This window comes from Astyanax mexicanus, chromosome 11 (genome assembly GCF_023375975.1).
Source record: "Astyanax mexicanus isolate ESR-SI-001 chromosome 11, AstMex3_surface, whole genome shotgun sequence".
Lineage (NCBI taxonomy): Eukaryota > Metazoa > Chordata > Actinopteri > Characiformes > Acestrorhamphidae > Astyanax > Astyanax mexicanus.
In genome coordinates this window covers 2,580,607-2,593,928 of record NC_064418.1, presented here as the reverse complement: position 1 = coordinate 2,593,928, position 13,322 = coordinate 2,580,607, and the positions used below count along the sequence as shown (strand labels likewise).

The following is a 13,322-nucleotide window of genomic DNA, read 5'->3' as shown; positions in this document are numbered from 1 at the left end:
GTATTAAATACCTAATTCTGCCACTGTATACTTAGGTGTATAATCTATGTAAGGTCTAACTGTGTGTATCGGCATCATCATCATCATTGGCAGATATATACAAGTTTCATATCGGATATTGGCTTCGGCCCATAATTTCCACATTGTTGCATCCCTAAATGGAACTATATAAATAAAGATAAGTATATAAACATTTACTCATTTACCAAGCCTATATTGCTGAATCATCTTCTTTTATTTCAGCTAGAGTGTCTTACAAATAAATTAAATTACAGTTGAATAAAAGCCAAAAACCTATTTTACTTTTGCATGTTTATTTTGATATCAATCCAAAACAAATAGGTACTACAGTTTACAGCTGAGACTGGTTGGTTGCAGTACATTAAACCTCTTAGAGTATGGAAAAATTTGTAGACACTAGTTTATTTTTTACTTTTTTTTTTCAGTTAAAAGTCATATTTCCAAAAAATTTAACACAAAAAGATAAATAGAAGCTGGACAAACGCAAACATCTCCTTTGTAAAAATAACAAACACATTTTTTCTCTGTGACAATGAAGTGAAGCACTATTGTCTAATTGTCTCAAAGGCCAAACTGCAGGTCTGGGTTTGTGTCTATAGAGGGGCAGACAGTGGCAGAGGGGCCCATGCAGGCGTACCTGTCGTACATACTGGACCAACCACTGAAGTTTCTAGTAAAAATCTTTTCCTAGTTTTAAACATGTCATCAATAATGATTTGTTTGACATACAGTCAGTTTAAATTTACAGTGATACACCATACCATTCAGTACATGTTAAAAGCCCAGTAGGTATGTCTGCTTGATGTTATATTTAGTTTTAAATAATGAAAGTCATTTCTATACATTTTCTTACAGGTTTACGTCAAATTAAACAATCTAGTAATGAAGACAAAACTATAGATAAGTATACATGTCTGCCCATAATTCAAAAGCACAGGGTATCTGTTGGTATGGGGAATTAAATGTCAGACTTTTACAAACTTTATAATAACACTTAGAAACTAAACTAATTAAGAGCACACAACACCAATACTGAGTACAGATTATTCAGTATTCTTTCATTTAAAAAATAATATACTAATCTGCACAAGCAAAATAAAACAGTTTGTACACTGAAAATAAGCTTCAGTGCAAGAATAGCAGCTATCCATCCATTAAATCTACACTTCTCTATGATTAAAACCTACATGAATTTGGCACATTTATATTATGAAATAATGATGTTGATTTGTGTGTAATGTATTATTTAAAGGTCTCCTTTCACTAAAATCTACTGGTTCTTTGTGAAATAAAATAGGTCTTTCTAAACTGTATGATGCTGCTCATGAAACTGTTCTTTAACCTCCGTTGTCTGCAGTACCTAGTAAAAGAAAATGCATAGAAAAAGGAACCGATCAGAAAAAGCATTGTGTCTACAGTACATCAACGTGTGAGTTCATGGCATTAATAACATTTCTTTTGGCTCGCTTTGGGGCAGAGAAATGCTAAGAGTCTGACGTTAAGCAAAGTTAAGGGTTTAAAACTTTATATCTTTATAACTAAGGTAAGGTAAGGTTGTATCTCTGAACACATTTTGTCCTTTAGGTTTTAGAGCTGTAAAATTGACTGTGGGGGAAGGCAGATATCGTTTCGGCAAGAGCAGAAATCCTGTCTTTCATCAGAGACCACTAATTCAGTGAACCAAAGCAGGGCTAAAAAGAAACACCTGAGCACTTTTTTTGTTTCACAAGAAAACACAGAGGCACACATGGCATTTATTTAAAATCAATCAAATCAAATTTAATCAAATCAAATCAAAGAGCAGCTACATGTAAAACGATGACACTGATTTAATGTTAAATCATGAAACAAATCTGACTGGCGAGAACAACATTTGTTTTAAAGCATAAGAGATGGATAAATGAAGGTTGATTCAACATACTTTGCTCTCTGTGAGGAGATTATTATTATTTGGGAGTGTACTATGTGGACAATTAGGTAAAATCATGCAAAATCAGGTGAAATCAGACAAAATCAATCGAAATGATATCAAATCAAGCAGCTAAAAGCCCTGGAAACGAATTGAACCCAACACATGCTTCTCCTTTCTCCAGTCCGTAATGATAAACTTAACAGGGCTGGTTCACTTGGTAAAGCAGCGAGCAGCGCTGACGTCAACAACCTATCTTGATCTAGGAAAAAAAAGTGGAGGGGGGCGGGAGGAAAAAAAGAGGAGCCTGATTGACAGGTGAGCAAACCAATCAGAACGCGGGTAGCAGCGGCTCTTTAAAGAGTCTACTAATAGAGAGTGAGTGGGGGCGGGCGAGGCGCTGGGCGTCGAGGAGAGAAGTTAGGTTGACAAAAAAATGGTAAGCAGCAGAAGGTTAGCTACGAGTTACAGCCGAACTGGAGTGTTTTTGATCTTTTGAGTGGATTTTAACGGGCTACGCGGCGAAGGAGAGGAGCGCGGAGGGTCGACGGTGCTTCTGTTGACGATCTGTTGTGTTTTTGGCGGGGTTTTTTTAGATGCTGGAGAATAGAGAGAGAGCGCGATAGTGAGAGAGTAAGTGAGGGAGATAGGGAGCAAGTGAACAAGGGATCAAGTGAACGAGGGAGCAAGGGAGCGAGTGTGAGCGCGGAGGTCGTCGGGCTGGCGATGCTTACGACGGTGCTCTGTATGGATGCATGTAGTTAGCAGCTAGCTAACCTAGCTAGTTTATTTATTAGTTAGCTAGTTAGCTAGCGAGTTAACTAGCTAACAAAAAAAGACAAGAGCTGGACTTGGACACAGACGCACTTCTTCACTTAAACACGAGGATTATGTGCTGTTTTGCTTGTTGTGTAGATGGATAAACGCAAGCGTTAACCTGGATAAAAAACGTAACGCTAGCTATCCACAGACGCATTTACGCACACTGAAAGACAGAGAGACACAGCACGCGGCTGATGTAATTGAAGCTGACAGAAAAAAACAGGCGGCCAGCACGAGCTTCAATCTCTAACGTATTTGGTTGTTGTGTTTCAGCCTCGCCTGGTGGAGTTAAAAGTGCTAAGCTAGCTAAAGCAGGAGCTCTCTAACTTATATTGATAAAGTAATACAATACACGAGACGTTTCATCCATCTGCTAAAGCTGGAGATGCAGCTTTAGTCCCACGCCTTTTGGTGTGGTTGCTGGGGAAACCTCTAACCCAGCTAACTAGCTATTCTAGCTAACTAGCTAGCTAAACTGGCTAATCTCAGTTTAACTTATTACTCATCTAGTTAGCTAGCTAGTTAAGTAGCCAGCACGTGTCTTTTTCACATCTGTGCTGCTCTAGTCTGTAACTAGCTAAGCTAACTTTTAATAGGTTAGGTTACTCAGCTAAGTTAACTAGCTAACTTTAGTTACCCCACCAGCCTTGGTTAGCTTAGGGTTCTTAGAGCAAAGTGTGCAGACCTAACCTAGCGTTAGCCTCTTAACTTACAGCTGACTTGTATCAGGTGTGCTTTAGTAGAACCAAACACAAACAATTTAGGTAAGATATATATCTAGCTAAATAGAAGAATCTGCCCCTTCAGGATTGGAGTTTTTGCTCAGCCTTGAACTAGAACATAGTGAACATAGTAAACATAGTTAACATGTTCATTTAAAGGGTCCTGCAGCTGCTTCCTAGCTGCTAAAACCACTACTACTATTAAAACGTTCTAACATAGATTTTCTGAGTCTTGCTACGATGCTACAATGGGACAGTGCTGAGGAGCATCGTGGTCTCCAGAGCAAATGGAAAGTGCAGAGCAGCATCATTGGAAGTGGGTCTGCCTGCTCAAAGCTGTTGATTATTAGGTAGATGTGGATTATTTTTTAGCTAAAACTCTCCTAAAACAACAACCACAACGAGGAGCTCGTCCTCTGGATAGCAGAGCCTGCATGAACAGCTTTGCTTTGAATCTAGGATTAATCTGCTGCACTTTTACTGAACTTCTAGACTCTCTAATAAACTGGACTTTTTGCTGCAGGATTATGGGACGTTGTTTGGGAGCATCCCTGTTTTGTTTTTCTTAGCCTGTGATCTACCCTGTGTTGTTGGATCCTGATGTCCCCTCCCCTGATCTCTCTGTGGAATCGAATATAGACCAAGTTACTTTGCTTTAAAGGATAAAGGCTTAAATAAGGAAGCCGGTGGAGGAGAAATATGGCCGGTGAGTGCACATATAACCCGCAGTGTACCGGCGATGACACTTTGTGCACTGGGAAACACACCGCGGGTTACCTCAATGGCGTCCACGCCGCCAAAAGCTACTCTTCTTCCTCATCCTCATCATCCTCCTCCTTCTCTTCACCCTTGTTCGAGAGCATTGGCGGCTCCATGTACCGTAAAAAGTTGGAGAAGGGCTGCGTGCACTACCGCGAGGTTCTGGCTGAGGACAAGAGGCTCAAGTCCATAGAGGCTTTTCACTCCAGGACCAATGGAAAGCCTCACCACACCCTGGAGGACACCTACAGATTGGTAGCTGAGCATTACTGGTGGGAAGGTATGTAAAACATAATTATAGCTGTATTATGTATGTATATGTCCAGTATTATATTGTCTGTTATATTTCAATATCAACAACAATACCTTTGCTGTTGTGGCAGCCAACATTTGAAGCAAATAAGTCATCTTCTGGATGAACCACTTGCTCAACTTTTCCCTTGAACACTTATATAACGCCTTTCTAGAGTTACACTAAGTTACTAACTAAGTTACACGTTTTACACACAACCATTCATACTTACTCATCCACACACTGGTGAGAAGCTGCAGCCAATAGCACACAGCGTACTCTTAACCGGAAATGACTGTCCACCTGGAGGACTGCATTGGTCTGCACTACAGCATTTTACAATCCATATCTGGGCATACAGTCATGCATACATTTTATATACACACAATACAATCCTATAAGTACACATGCAAAGCTTATTACATTTTCTGGGCAGTTTAGAGTATCCAGTTCTCTGATCTCCATGTTTTTCATAATATTGTAGCTAGTCAAATAGACTAAGTCATCTTTTTCTTTGACTGTCATAGGATGTTAACTGTGTGCTGTAACCTTACTAGGAGGTTAGCAATGAGCAAAGATAACAGGCAGTTGTCATGCCCCTTACTCTTCTGTGCACCACATACGTCAGGGCTCAGGATTCAGGATTTGTGCAGAAGTTACTTGGCACAGTTCACTAGTCTTACAAAGTGCCTTTTGGGACTTGTCTTTCCAGTGTGATCAACTTTTCCTTTCAGTTTGTTGCACTGTGACAGTGTGTGTAAATTACTTCTCCTTTAGACTTTACATTTTGTGAGTCATTTGTGAACAATCTGTAGGTTATATGCTGTTCATGGTAATATAGAAAACTAACATTTAAAGTAACTTACAAATGTGTTTAAAGTCTTCATTACATTACATTTGGTAGACACTTGTTCAAAATGACCTACAGTAAAAATGTACATTTAGCAATAGAGGGTGTAGAACATTTTTAGACAAGTCCTTCAGGAAGTCAGATGGGCATCAGTGGTATGAAGAAAGTAGTTCATAGAAGTAATGAGTTTGTTAGAGGTGTTAGGAGAGTATGTGAGCTTTGAAGAGCTATGTATTGAGCACCTTTAACTTTAAACTCCTCTCCAGACATTGATTCAACATAATGTATTTTTTATTTTTTTTTGGTTTGTGTGTTTGTTTTTAGGGATGTACTTTCAGGTCCGGGACTTTGTTTTAAGCTGTGATGAATGCCACCTATCCCTGACTAAAAGAGCAGAGGTAAAATATTGACTTTTCTAACATTGCTTCCTGTCTAGCTGGTCTAGTTTATAGGCATATACAATTGTTTATGTTCACTCTCTCTCTCATTTTCTCTCCCATATAGCGTTTGGACGCAGGGAACATCTCTAGGATGGTGAGATCACACAGCCATGAAGTTCTCAGCAAGCTCAACAGCCAACGAGAGGCAGGGATGTTTTGTGACATCACACTGAAAACAGGCAATGGCCACTCATTTGTTGCCCACAAGGCAGTTTTGGCAGCTGTAAGCGAGTATTTCCAGGAGTTATTTACTGAAATGGACTCTGCCACTGACCCTCAGCCTCAGGTTGACCTCACAGGTGAGCAGTTTTTATACAACAGTCAGTTTTTTTTTAAGACATTTCATTGAATGGTGTGTATGTTCTAATAAATCCATGCCATGTCTTTCTCTGATCTTAATTTTTAAAACCTGAACTGGTGTCGAAGACCTATGATTTGGAAATAAATGTGTCCAGAAATTCATTCATTTTAAGGTGATTTATCATTCTTCATTAATGTTTTGTAGGTTTCAGTGAGGAGAGCTTGCTGTCTTTGCTTGAGTACTGCTATACTTCCACACTGACTCTGACCCTGGACACTCTGACGGAAGTAGCTACAATGGCTCGCCACCTCCGTATGTGGCATGCTTTGGAAGTCTGTTCTGTTATCCAAAGGGAGCAAGAACCTGGCCATCAGAGCTCCAAAGCACAGAAGCTCCAAACGCACTCAGAAATGCCAGGATCTTCCTCAGTGAACAACTTGAGAGACAGGTTCTCTCTTTCAGGAAGGACAGTGGGATTTAAGAGGAAGCGAGAGGAAGAACCAGGGGCAGTCTCAGGGCCTTCCTGGAATAGCCCCATGCTGAGTAAAGCACATTCTTTAGAAGGGACAGATGAATCTGGCGTTGAGGGTTTTGACTATCCAGTATCAACTCAGCACCAAAGCCAGGTTCTTTCCAGCCTTCATTCAAAAGATGAAAGCTTTCCTTGCAGCCCAACACGCAGGATGAAACTCATGGACTTTAAATCTCCATCCAGTAAAAGGAAACTATCCCCTCGCCCTTCATCAGTCATCTCAAGTTCTCCCTCCACTTCCACTCGATCTTCTTCTCCGTCCCGTCGGCTCCTTCGCTCCAGCCCGGGAGCTGCACTCGCCCTACGTAGACTCCTGCCCAAAATCGACCTCACTACCAAGAGGAAAAGGAAGTGCTCCTCTTATCATCGGATATACAGGGCAAAATCTGATTTTTCCTCAGCTCAGTCTCAGGTGACTCATGCAACACCTGTGAAGATAAAGCAGGAGTCAGCGGAGGACGAAGTGCGTGGTGCTGTACCACAAGATGAAGTACACAGTCCTCGTGCTCAGGAGAAATATCGGCTCCTGAGCTTTCTAGGCTTGCAAAGAAAGTCTCTAGTTCCTGGCCCAGAGGAGATGTCAGGCTGGGGGCAAAAGAAACGTCTTAGAAAGTTAAAAGTTAGCGACTACTCATTAACAACCCGACGCAAACCCCGTGCACAAGGAATAGGGGGCTATGCATCTGGTCTAGGAGAATTTGTGGGAGTCAGCTCCTCTTTGTCTCTCTGTGACATGACCAGAATGGATCTTCTGAAGAAAGTAATAAAGTCAGAGCCCCAAGAAGCTCCTCTGGATAGGAGGATGAAGAGAAAGAGGGATGCAATTGGACAGATGGAGCCTTTGAGTATTAGAACTACTCGTAGCCAGTCATCATTGCAGGCAGATTCTAAAGCATCTCCTAGCGATCGTCCACTGAGAAGACAAGCTGGCGAACCAAGCAAACCACTAGGTCGACCTCCAGCCAGAGATAAAGGCACAGTACAAGGAGCCCACGCTGCTCAAAAGAAAGCTACACTAGGGAAAGTAACCCCAAAACGCGAACCAACCAAATCTGTCATCACGAGTCAGCCAGCTGTGACTCCTACCAAAACCAAATCAAAACCTGTCGGGAAAAAGGGTCCACCAGTTGAACGCCAGTTAAGAATTACTGCCACAAAGTCAAAGCGCACCTTGCGATATGATATTGCACCAGCTACAACAAAGAAATGCAAAAGTACGAGACTGAACAAGCCAGTCAAAGAAAATACTAAGCATAGCTGTAACCGTCCGTCAGCCAAATTAGAACCTCAGCAAACTAAAGTAGGTAGAAGAGATCAGGTCCATCAGGACAAGAAGAACTTGGCACGTGGAGTAAAGAGAATGGAAGAAAAAGCTAAAGTTCTTCAGGGTGCAAGAAGTTGGAGTCTTTCTTCTACCAATCACCAGCACTACCACAACAATCCTCTGTATAAAACCATCAAAGAAGAGCCAGCAGATCCTCTACCCCTGACACAGCCCTTCCCGACCACAGATGTTTCTGATCTGGGTAAACGTCAGAGCAAACCTCCCGTCAAACTTTTGGACCAGGGCTTTCTCTTTGGACTTTGCCGTCCTCCGGGTGGAATCAAGAGAGAAGATGAGAGCGTGGATATTTGTTTGACTCGCTCTTTCTCCCACAGCAGTGCTGCATCTCCTAGCAATACGTCGCCTGACCGACGGGACAGAATAGCGGCTAGACTTATGCCAGACCGGACTGGTCTAAATGGCCCTCACTGGGCTGGGCTTGGCAGCAGGTCGCCTCCTTTTTCTCAGAGGACTCTGGTACGAGTGAAGAAGGAGGAAGAAGAAGGCACAAGGGTGTCCCAGCGGTCTAAAGTTCAACAGAAGTCCAACAAAAGTTCCACACAGCACAAAGTCAGCAAAAAGAACTGCAAAGTTAAGAGAGAGCCACCAAAGACAAAGGTATTAGAGACTATGTTCCTAGAGTACATTACTAAATTCCCAAAGTTTGGTATCAATTATATAATCAATTGTTTTTTTTTTTTTCTTTAAAGAATGTGAAGAAATTGTATCCCAAGAGCAGCCGACGCACCGTTATTTTGGAATCTATCCGCCGGGTTCGCCTCAAGCAGATGAAGGGTGCCCGGTCTAGTGGAGTTCACTCGTGTCTGCAGTGTAGAGCATCTTACAGGGACTGTGATTCCCTCCTCATGCACCGTATGAGGCACATTGAAGGCAAACACTGGCCATGTCCGGTAAGTTAATAAGCTATTTAAACACTATTTATTTTGCAGTGGACCTCCTGGTTGGCGAACAGACCCTAGCTTGCCAATTCTGTGATACTCCTCAAACTATTAAAAATATCTTAGTAGACTGTGCTGCACTTTTAACCACCAGAAATAATTTTTATAGGGTTACAAATATGAAAGAACTTTGAAAGGATTCCACCAGCTAAAATACTTCATTTTCTGGAAGTCCTTCATATGAAGACACTGATTTAAGTCTGTGATTTTTCAAGTCATGAACATTGTTGATGCAATAAAATAGCCAACATGTTGCTGATATGTTACAAAACACAAGAAAATAAAACAAAAAGTGCAGTGGGCCTCTGTATTATACACAGACATGCCAGAAGTCAATGTAGAGCTAGATAAAAAAATGATCACGAAGTGTTACCTCAGGGAAACAGCTTGCAAATGAGCTGATTCTTAGGTCACAGTATCACATAGTCTGAAAATAAGATCATAGAAATTAACACCCATAGTGCACAGCGCAGTGATGAAGTTCAACTTGTATAGCGCCTTTTTAGAAACCCAAGGACGCTTTACAATTTACATGTGTCACACGCAAACATTCGTACTCAGTACTCATCCACACACCGGTGAGAAGCGTCAGCCAATACCGCACAGCATACTCTTAACCGGAAATGACCGTCCACCTGGAGGACTGCATTAGGCACTACAGCATTTACCCAGGACAGAGTGCCAATTAATACCTGGGCACAGTCATACACACATTTACACACATACAAACTTGCATGCATACATACATACATACATACCACACATTTTACACATGCACACCAAATCAATTTAGAGTATTGGGTGGGTGGGTGGTAATAGCCATGACCAGTGATGTCTGGTAAGAATTATCTCCTCATTCAGTGCAGATGCCCTACAGTCCTACTTGCCATACCTGCAGGACACCGCAGCATTTTTTTTTTTTTTTTAGCTTTAATGGATCATGACAATCATGAAACTACTACAGTACTACTCTCCTGGCATGCCATTACACTATACTTATCCTCTTGTTACAATACAGTACAATACAATACAGTCAGTGAAAGTTTGTTCATATACTGTTAATTCTGGCGGTGTTAAGCTCCTGGTTTCTGTATTATATTTGCTTTAGTATATTTTTTTGACAATTAACTTACCATCATTTACCCTTCTTTCCAAAAGCTGTGCAGCAAGACATTCTTCCGGCAGAAAAATGTGAGGAGTCACATAAGAACACACAATCCATCCCTCTACAAATGCCGCCAGTGTATTTCTGCCTCGTAAGGTAATGCTCAAGCCTTAAAAATGCTCAAATATTCATGCACATATTTTCATTTTCAGGACTGTGGACCAAATATGTGACTGACTAAATCACTGATTGATTTAAAATTGACTGAACATATATTTTATATATATTTTTTTCAGTTCAATTTGTAAACTTATATTAAACGTATCTTTAATTTTGTCTTACTTTCTAGGAGGAGGACACAGAGCAGTGTGACGTAGCAGCGAGGAAGGAGGCTGTTTTCTTGAAATATCACAACTGTAAATACCAAGAATCTGTCATGAGAATGAGGTTCAGTTTGTAGATGTAATTATGGTTATTGGTATTGTGTGAATTTTCCGTACAGTAATCGTAATTGTTATTTAAATTACCAAACAAAAGATGTGTTTCAGTTGCTACAGATGGGGACTTGAATCAGTCATGTTTCTCTCAGGGGTGGAGCCTGATGGTCATGGTGATATTTGTAAATGAGGATTGTGTAGAATGCTTTAAAATTATTACTACTATTGTAATTACTGCAATTATTATATTATTATTATTACAATTTATTTTTTATAAATAGCGTAATCTTGAGTGCACTTAAAACGGTAGCTTTGTTTTTAAAAACCTAAGAATACTTGTTGAGTGATCAGGTGAGATGGACTGGGACGTACTTGAACGACTGCTGAGGTGGAGCTTATGATCCACCTTTAACTCGTGGTGATTTGATGATAATGTATTAGAAAATAGACCAAGGCAGATGTTAGTGGCACTGAATCGTTTTCTGAGTAAAGAGGGATGGTTAGGAGAAGCTGACCAGGAAATTGCTGATTAAGGGTTAAAATGCCATGCTTTGAACATAATCTCTGCTGATTGGAGGCAGGTCTCTTAAGATGCATCTTTCCGTGTCATCATTCAGACTTTTAAGTAGTTACTGTCTCTGTTTTAAAATAAGGGAATCTCTGCAAGGCTGAATGTGACTTTTCAACACGACAAGTTTTCCGTAAATTTACTGTTTTTGGAATTTCTTTTTAAGGTTGTCAGAAACCGTTTTTATAGTAATCAGAAACGTCCTTTTCAGATTCAGCTTTTTTAGACTTGAAACTTCCACAGGGATGTGATGGAGTGAAGTTATTTGAAGTTTTAAATGTGATTTTAAGTCTCAAACCACAAATGAATTCAAACTGTAAAAAGACCAATATCAATATGAATAAATTTTACATTTTACTTTGTGATTGTGTGATCTTTTACACTGTAACACTGAATAAATGTTTTTGCACATGATTCTTTTCAACCAATGCAATAATATTGGCACTACAAACCTCATTAAAACTATACTTTTTACAGACCGTCTCCATAGCAATCAATATAGGTAAATATATGCCTGTCACAAAAGCATTTTTTTGTAGAAGATATATCGTCTCAGAAATTATTGCGATAAAAAGATATTGTCATTTTAAGACATTTAAATATAACTGACATTAATACAAAGCATTTATACCCTTTTAAATACAACACAATTTTAAATAAGCATAGTTAGCGAAATGTATACTCTTTTCTTTACCTGCTGCAGTCCACATTGTGTGAATATAGTTGCAGTTATTGAAGACATTCAAACATTCAAATGAACACAATATATATCACGATTAACAAATATTATTGAGGTAGTGTCTATTTATTGTTTGATAAGTCGATATTGTAATTATTGTGACAGGCCAAGGTAAATCTAGATCTTTGCCTGGGCCACACTAATGCTTTAGATTTTTTTTATGTTTTGATAGATGAAATAGGAGTAGCATTAACATTTGCAGTGTTTTATGGAACATTATATGAAAATGTGCATAGTTGTGCAGAAATTCTATACGCATTTTGCACTGACCTGCATTTTCACTGCCACATTAAAATGATTATTCAACGCAGGCTTTATATTTTTGTACAGTTTTTGCCACTATTTTATTTATGCTTTTAATACATTAGTGGCTGTGTGTTAAATTATTTTCAGAGGACAGTAAATCTACACACTGACTACTCTAAATTATACCCAAGATTTATTCATATGAAAAGATATAATAAAATACTTGCAGAAATGTAAAGGGGTGTACTCAGTTTAGGAACATACTGTAAACACATTTCTATGAAAATGATCGTGTCTACTCCATTCAAATGTGTCTCAGTCTGTTTGCATTTGTCATCCTGGATCGTGGTGGGAGCTCAGACACGAAGCACAGAGTTAATGGAAGAGGGGCTGAAATCTCCAGAGACCGTTGTAATCTTTACCTGAACTGATGATGATTTACAACCATGTAAAAAAAAAAAAGAGTGCAGTTTTTAGTTTAAAGATTTTAGTTAAAAGGGGAGAGAAAGAGATATCAGTGTTATTTATGTATTAATCAAACCTGTAAGAAATCAATTTGATTATTTGAATATAATGCAAAAACAAAACTTTTACAGTCTCCATTCTTTGCTTGAGCTGTTATTGAATATGAATATGAAGTTAATTCAAATAATTTTGAATTATTATGTCATTTGGCTCAGACTTAAAAATACCCCAGACTCTGCTCTCTTGATTTCCAAATGAAGTGTGAAATTTACTATTAAAATATGCTATTTAAACACATAAAATGCACTTTAATTCAAGCTGAAAGATAACTTTCCTCTACATTTGTAATAATGTGTTCATTCAGAGTAAATCTTAAGAAATTATCATTTTACAGTTTTCAGTCTTTGCTGAGGTAAAGCTCGAGCTGTTGTTAAAAAATATGAAGTTAATTCAAATAATTTTAGAAAATCAAAAAGTATCTTTTAAAACAGAACAGGGTCATTCACTGAACACAAACAGACATAAAAAAAACAAAAAGCAACTAAAAAGAGGCCTGCAGTAACAACTTCAGTACAACAGAGGAAGCAGAGGAAGAGGAGCGAGTAGAGATAAATGAGCAGGTTGTCACTCAAGGCTTATATACTAGTGCATCTCAAAAAAGACCAATTGGTACTCCTGCTGGAAAATGAAATCCACATCTCTATAAAAGTTGTTATCAGCAGAGGGAAGCTGTAAGATATGAAGTGCTGTAAGATTTTGTGGGAAAACAAAACTGCACTGACTTTAGACTTGATAATAAAACACAGTGGATCAACACCAGCAGATGACAGA

General features: G+C 39.3%; 1 protein-coding gene across 1 annotated transcript; it reads left to right on the top strand.

The window, feature by feature from the left end:
- The first annotated feature begins 2,335 nt into the window (after window positions 1-2,335).
- On the top strand, window positions 2,336-11,398 carry si:dkey-229b18.3 (uncharacterized). The gene is made up of 7 exons (XM_007227733.4): window positions 2,336-4,513; window positions 5,700-5,773; window positions 5,880-6,114; window positions 6,321-8,590; window positions 8,683-8,883; window positions 10,090-10,192; window positions 10,386-11,398. Exons 1-6 carry the CDS (start codon window positions 4,174-4,176, stop codon window positions 10,189-10,191), a joined length of 3,222 nt encoding a protein of 1,073 aa, XP_007227795.3. The 5' UTR covers window positions 2,336-4,173; the 3' UTR covers window position 10,192; window positions 10,386-11,398.
- Window positions 11,399-13,322: the final 1,924 nt, after the last annotated feature.

Excerpts from the sequence above, each read along its gene's own strand:
- si:dkey-229b18.3 (XM_007227733.4), top strand. The coding sequence starts at position 4,174 with ATGGCCGGTGAGTGCACATATAACCCGCAGTGTACCGGCGATGACACT. Across the intron at positions 6,115-6,320 it reads GCCTCAGGTTGACCTCACAG|GTTTCAGTGAGGAGAGCTTG; the intron begins GTGAGCAGTTTT and ends AATGTTTTGTAG. Across the intron at positions 8,591-8,682 it reads GAGAGCCACCAAAGACAAAG|AATGTGAAGAAATTGTATCC; the intron begins GTATTAGAGACT and ends TTTTCTTTAAAG.